This window comes from Hydra vulgaris, chromosome 09 (genome assembly GCF_038396675.1).
Source record: "Hydra vulgaris chromosome 09, alternate assembly HydraT2T_AEP".
In the NCBI taxonomy this organism is placed as follows: Eukaryota; Metazoa; Cnidaria; class Hydrozoa; order Anthoathecata; family Hydridae; genus Hydra; species Hydra vulgaris.
Window position 1 is genome coordinate 8,328,868 of NC_088928.1, and position 7,703 is coordinate 8,336,570.

At 30.1% G+C, this 7,703-nt stretch overlaps 1 protein-coding gene across 1 annotated transcript; it reads left to right on the forward strand.

Moving 5' to 3' along the window:
* The first annotated feature begins 249 nt into the window (after nt 1–249).
* LOC136085243 (piggyBac transposable element-derived protein 4-like) lies at nt 250–1,596 on the forward strand. Its single transcript, XM_065806532.1, has one exon. The coding sequence runs from the start codon at nt 250–252 to the stop codon at nt 1,594–1,596; it is 1,347 nt and encodes a 448-aa protein (XP_065662604.1).
* Nucleotides 1,597–7,703: the final 6,107 nt, after the last annotated feature.

Sequence of the window (7,703 nt, forward strand, 5' to 3'; positions counted from 1 at the left end):
ATCAATTGAGCAAAGTATCAAGAATATAAAAGTAGTTCCAGCTCTAAAGAAGAAGAAGTTAGTTGCTATGAGAATTTAAATTGGCAAAAGGAACCTCCTAAAGAAGGAATGAGACGATTTAATTTTATTTCTGAAGAAAAAGTCAATGGAGATATAAAAAACTCTGACCCTCTTGAATTATTTGAATATATTATTACAAACGAACTTTGTGAGTACATTGCTGAACAAACCAACATATAGTTTAACCAAATGACAGGAGGTAAAGTATTTCAAAGAAGCTCTCGTATATTTAAATTTATCAATAGTGGAGCTATATTTACATCTCGTGACATACGCCTTCATTTTGCAGTGATAATCTACTGTGGTATTATTCGAAAGCCCAAATTGCGAATGTACTATACAAAAAGCAAACTGTTTGAAACACCAGGCTTTAAAAGTATACTATTGCAAAACAAATTATTATTGCTAGAGAGATTTCTTCATTTTGTAGATATTTCTAGTTTTGTGGACAAAAGTTATACAAAGGATATAAAAATTAAATACATTCAGGAGTACATTGTTAACCGCTGGAAAATTATGTTACAACCAGGACGTGATATATCCATAGATGAATCATTACTTTTGTGGAAGGGAAGGCTGTCGTTTAAACAATCGATACGATCAAAAAGTGCACGCTTCGGTATTAAGACGTTTGCATTGGCATGTGGGAAAACAGGATATGTCTGGAATCAAATTATATACCTTGGTGCTGGCACAGAAATTTCTCAACAATACAAATATCAGGCCACCGATGTAGTAATGTCATTATCTGAAGAACTGTTAGATGCTGGACGGTGTATATACCTTGACAATTGGTATACCTCATTGGAAATTTGTGATTTTCTTGTTCAAAGAAAGACTGATGTTGTGGGAACATTACGAAGCTACAGAAAGTATCTACCAAAAGATGTTATTAATGCAAAATTGAAATCAAATGAAAGGTGTGTTGCATACGAGCAAGGATATCAATTCATGGTAATGCATTGGAAGGATAAACGTGATGTTTACATGATAACCACCTGCATACCTGATACTTTAGAAATTGTCTTACGTAAAGGTGCAAGGAAAGAAGTACCAACTGTTATCCACATTTACAACAGCAACATGGGTGGTGTTGATCTTAGTGATCAAATGACCACCTCCTATGCTTGTGAGCGAAAAAGGGTGAAAAAGTGGTATAAGAAGTTTTATTTTCATCTGATTAATCTTTCCATATTTAATGCACAAGTCATTCACAAAATGTTAGGAGGTAAACTAAAGGCTTTAGAATTCAGAATGCAGCTTGTTAGTGCTTTAGTTTCTTTTTATGGTTATGACATAGTAACGTCCGGACAGGGTGGGAGACTAAGTCTTGATGGAAATCCAATGCGATTAGTGCATCGTCATTTTCCATCATATGTTCCGGAAACAGAATGTAAAACTGCACCTCAACGGAGGTGTGTTGTATGCAGAAAAAAGGGGAAAAGAAAAGATTCTCGTTATGAGTGCACCCCTTGTGATGTAGGGTTGTGTGCTGCACCATGTTTCCAACTCTATCATTCAAAAAAATACTACTAGTGTTAAAATATATATTTTTTAGTATTAATAACATGTTTTCTCACTAATACTGTGTTTTAAATGATATTTTTATACATTATTTTCATATTAAATTTGAATTAGTAAAAAGTTGAGTTTTATATAAAATAACCCGCGCATTTGGATGTAGGGCTAAAAAAAAAGGTGCCGCTTAAAGGGTTAAACTAATTTAAGTGAAAGCTCAAAGTAATTATTGTTAAAAGCTTTGTTGCTCAACTTTTTATTATTTAAAAACTTTGACATATATATAATTCTGACATATATAAAATTCGCTAAATGGTCACACACGAGCAGTGAAAGCCTGAAGGAAGAATTGAAGTACATTAGAAAAAAGGAGAATTATTTTTCAAACAAAGCATATTTTGACAGTTGTCAAGACAAAAATAAAGATTATTAGAGGAATATTTAAAGTATAAATAAGAAAGAAAATGCACCTAAACAGTACTAACAATAATAATAAAAAAAAAATTGTTATATAAATACTAATATGAACAAAGATATACAAAAAGTATTTCACCAAACAAAAAATAAATAAAACAAAAAATAGTTTAAAAAATTAAAAAGCATGCATACAGCAATAAAAGGGCTTAGAATGAAAAAAAACAAACGTTAATGCCAATGTGTAAACATAATTTGTGTAGTGATTAAGTAATAAACATCTCCTCAGAGTCGCGTCTATTATTACTGGCGTTTCCATGAGGTTCAGCACTTATAACTAGTTTATCTTATCAGACAAACGTCATCGCCACTTATGTTTTACCCAAAAATAACGATGTTGATGATAATGACGATGACAGCACTCAGAGTTAGGGTCAGCATTTGACAATGCTGACTGTAGACTAGGGTACATCGCTAAAACCATTTTGATTAAAATAATACGGCGTACTGATATTCCTATGTAAAATTAAATTTTAATTTAAGTTTCTTTTTTGTGTTTTTTAATTTGAAAATGTTTTGGTAAGGCAATTGAGACTTTTAGTTATACATTTTATAGTTTATTGTAAATAATTACCCGTTTTTTGAGAATGTGTTGTAACAACTGTATAATTCTCAAGGTGAGTGTAATACTTATTTTAAAAAATAAATACTAGTTATCAAAATATCACGAAGTTTGTTTTTAAAATGCGTATTGTGCATATTCAGCGATTATGCATATTGAACATATGTAATAAAATGAACTATGTGATAAAATTTTTTTTCGTTATTATTTTGACCTTATGGTGATGTTTTATCTTTTTCGGGGCTTAATGAAAAGACTAATTTTGTCTTCTTCTAGCCCCAGTCATGTACATTTTTCTTTTATAAACTACGATTGTAAAATTACAATACGATTGTAACATACATTGTTATCTTAAATACATGTTTTTGTTAAGGAAAGATATTTTCAAAACAAAGAAACGAAAGAAGCAGGATTTTATTCAGTTTGTATACCCGAGAATTCAAATTTACTTTGTTTATATACTAGAAACGTTTTTTATAAAAAAGACTCTAATCACAAGTACTTTTTAATAATGTGTATTTTTTAATTTATTTCTAATAATAGTACTAACAATGAGTAACTATACATCGAATGGGAAAACTAGACATAGTTTAGCAACTAAATTGTCTTCTTTTGTTGGAAAAGGTAAAGAGTTTGTTTTGTCGGAGGTACCCACAAAAAGATCAGTAATTTTAATGGGTATTCTTCTAAAGGTTAGCTTTTGTTTATTTTTTTTAACTTCTAAAATATTTTCAAAAAATTTTATATCAAAAATATATATTGACTTAATATAAATTATTTGTGATGAATAACTAAATCTATATCTACCTTTTTTGGAAAGAAAAGAAATAAATTTTAATGTAGAAAAAGTAATTTTGCTACAAAAGAACTAAGCAGAGAACTTGCTAAACTGGTGACAGCTCAATGGTTCAAAGCAAATAGTATGTTTAAACCACCAGTTATAATTTCGGAAAAATCACTAGCAGAAAAAATAAGTTGACTATGGTTTAAAATATCCAGGTTTTTAAAAAACACAAAACCATCCAAAGAAGCAACCAACAAAATAACTAATGAGCTTGATAGTCTCTTTGATATCATATCATGTACTCATACAATCATTATATGCACAGAGGCAGCATCATTTTGCAATGATCCCAAAACTGCAAATTAGGTGCACATGTTTATTGTTCATGCCCTCTATTACAAAAAGATCCTGTACTTGATCTTCTTTGGCTTCGTAATCAGAGGCTTAAAAAGAAAGAAATTTCTACTATGCAAAATGGTTTATGTGATTATAAAGAATCGGTTCGCCTACGGAAAAGAGAAAATAGGAAAAAAATTCAGGAAGCTGCAAGAAAAAGGGAAAAAAGAGAAAATGAAAGAAAATATGAGTTTAATAAATTTCAGGTTAGCTCAATTAGCATGAATATAATTCTTTAATTGTTTTAAAACATTTATTACCGCAATCTAAAAAAATCTTTAAAACTAAATTTTTAATGTTTAATATATACTAAACGTTTTTAAATTTAAAATTTATATATTCTATTATATATAATATTACTTACCAATATTGGTAAGTAATAATATTATATTATAGAAACTGCATGTTTAAAAAATTTAGAATCCTGAACTTGTTTTCAATCTGCATGAAGAAAACAAAAATGGTATTGATGATACTGATGATACATACAATGTAAATACTGCACAACTAAAAAACGAAACAAAAGCTTTGGTCGACAAGTTGCTTGAAGAAAAACTAGGAAAATTTGCATCACTGGTTACAAGATACTTAAAAAAACCAAGTCTAAAGCAAAACAAAATGACTATAACACATGCGGCATCAGCTGCAATAAGATATAATACTTCTAATGTTGGTGGGGCTGCTATAATCACTGGTAAAATAAAAGATTTTATAGCTGCAGGTTATCTTTCTCCTGATATGTCATACCTTTCTGTTGACCCAAATAAAACACGAAGGGCTAAGAATAATGTAATGAAAGAAAATACAATTATTGAAGCTAATAAATGTAGTAACAAAAATATAATTGGAATTGCTTATGGTGGAAGAAAAGACTTGACCAAAACGTTAATTCCAGATAAATACGAAAAACTTCACCCTAGAGTCATAAAAGAGGAGCATATAAGTGAATCTTGGGAGCCAACTGGACGTTATCTTGCTCACATCACGCCAGAACCTGCCCTTCATTCTGCAATGAAAAACCTGCAAAAAAAATAGCTGAAGCACTCTATGATGTGCTTGAAAAAACAATGCAACTGAGTCATGCATAGTAACAGGTGGAGATATAACTAATATCAACACAAGATGGTCAGGGGGAATTCATGCCCATCTTGAAAAAATGTTAGGACATAAATGCTATTGGGCGATTTGCATGAAACATACAAATGAACTCAAGCTACGACATTTAATTATATCCCTTGATGGTCCGACAAGTAGCAAGGACGGATTTACAGGATCAATTTGCAAAAACCTTAAGTATGTAAATGATATGACAATAAATTATAATTTTACACCCCTGCCAGATGGAGAGGAGCTTCCAAAACTTGATGAGAAAGACATAAAAAATTTATCTACTTATGCTTATTTCAGGTACAGATATGTAAATGCTATCAAGTCAGGAAAACTTTCTCCGGATCTCGCAAATCTAAAATGTGGATCACTGTCTCATTCTCGCTAGCTTACAACAGGTATGGCTTTGATGTTTTTGTGGACAAGAACTCATAGCCTTAAATACAGTGAGCTGGAGATCTTGAAGATATTAGTTCAATTTTGTGTCAAAATGTATTTCAAACTTTATTTTGAAATTTTTTCCAAACATCTGCTGGAGAACCGACCAAGACACATTTTGCTTGAACTTAAAATTCTTAAGACAATGCCAGTCAATGTGGCGAATATTATTACACCTTATATACGAACTGGGGCTTGGTACAGCCATAGTGAGTGTATTCTGGTTTCACTCTTGACTAGCTCTAATAAAAATGAAAGAAAGTTTGGTGTTGATAAGGTTTTACAAATTAGAGGAAATAATGAGCTTGGAGACACTGCTGTTCGAAAAAGAATATCTCCAAAAATTAACCTTGACGCTACTATTCTTCAAGAATTAATTTCTTGGAATGTAAAAGTTATGAACCAATATTTACATGTAATCTTTCTAAAGTGGAGGTCTCCAAATTCATTGAAAATCCATTGAAAATTCCTAAATTCAGCATTCACACTCAAGCAACAGAATGCTGCGTCAAAAGCGTGACGGAAGCATCTGCCATTGTTTACGGCCAAGAAAGAAGAGATGGATTTGTTAGAACAAGAATGATACACAGGGAAGAAATTCCTACCTTTAAATCAAAGAAAGATGTTCTTGAAATAATTTAACTAAGAAATAAAATAAAATTATACATTTTGTTTTTTTTTCATTTTTTATTCAAAACTTTAACCTGTAAAACTTGAAAACCGCTTTTGATGAGAAGTACTTTTTTTAATAAAATATTTAACAAAAAATAGTTTTAAAAATAGTTTTAAAATTTTTAGCAATTTAAAAAATATGAGGTTGAGTAATTTTTAGATTGAAAATTCTTTCCCCTACATTAGGGACGATGACATAAATTCATTTGTTCCGAGGTGGCTCAGGGGGTTTGGGAGGGGGAGGGTGTTACCATGCTCTTATCACTAAGAAAAATTAATCAATTCCTGACAAAACAACGCTCTTTGACATAAGTATAAAAATAAAATAATTTAGAATTTGGACTTTTCTAAAAAAATTAAAATTGCTATAAGTAATGATATATTGCGTATCTAAAAGTGTCAATTGCCTTACCAAAACGTTTTCAAATTAAAAAACACTAAAAGGAAACTCAAATTAAAATTTAATTTTACATAAGGAAATGAGTACGCGCTTTGAAAAATCGGGATTTTCATAAATTATGGTACCAAGCGATGCACCCTACTGTAGACTTCAAAGTGTCTAAAGTCAGCAAGATAATTGCTGACCTTGTTTTTATATCTTATGGTTATGATTTATATAATAACCGTAGAGAAAGCATTACTTTTAAACCATATTTTTTCCCGCTTCGTACATCGTTTTTATATCACGACATATTATTGTTATATCACCCAAAAATAATTTTGAACCACTTTTTAGGCTAAAATTTATCTGCTCTTAATTTAATATTTAGTTAATCTTATTACAATAATTTTAACATATTGTTTATCTGCTGATTTTCATATAACTACCATTAACAAAGAACTTTTGTGCTATATAAGCTTACATTCATTACTCAGCTTTGTTTTAATTTTCACATGCACAACTTTCTTTTTTTATTAATATATGGAGAATTCCTTATATCCATCACTACATGTTTAAATCTTTACGTTTTTGCGGCAGTATATATACTTTCATATATTACTTGATTTTCAGTGATGTTTTTAAGTTGCGCAGGTTGTTTCATTTTCTTACACTTTAGATTGGCTAACAAGATTCGAATAAAGTGTCTATGACAGCGTTGAAGTTTTTTGAAGACTCTATTGTGTTTTATTTTATTTTAAAAGTGTTTTTTATAGGGTATATTGCCATTTGATTGTTTTTAGTTTATTTGTGCTGGAACTACCTTTGTGGTTTAAATTGTCTTAGGGGAAAATTTATTATTTTCCCCTAAGGCCATTTACGTTTATCTGATGGGATAAATTAGTTATAAATGCTGATCCTCATCGAAACGCCAGTAATAATAGACGTTGTTTATTACTTAATCACTACACAAATTATGTTCACACATTGGCATTATTGTTTCTTTTCCATTCTGAGGCCTTTCATTGTTGTATGCATACTTTTTATTTTTTAATCTATTGTTTTATTTTTTTTTTGTTTGGTGATATATTTTTTGTATATCTTTGTTCATATTAGTATTTATATAACAATTTATTTTTTATTGTTATTGTTAGTACTGTTTAGGTGCATTGTCTGTCTTATTTATGTTTTAAATATTTCTCTATTAACCTTTATTTTTGTCTTGACAACTGTCAAAATATGCTTTGTTTGAAAAATAATTCTCCTTTATTCTAATGTACTTCATTTCTTCCTTCAGGCGTTCACTGCTCGTG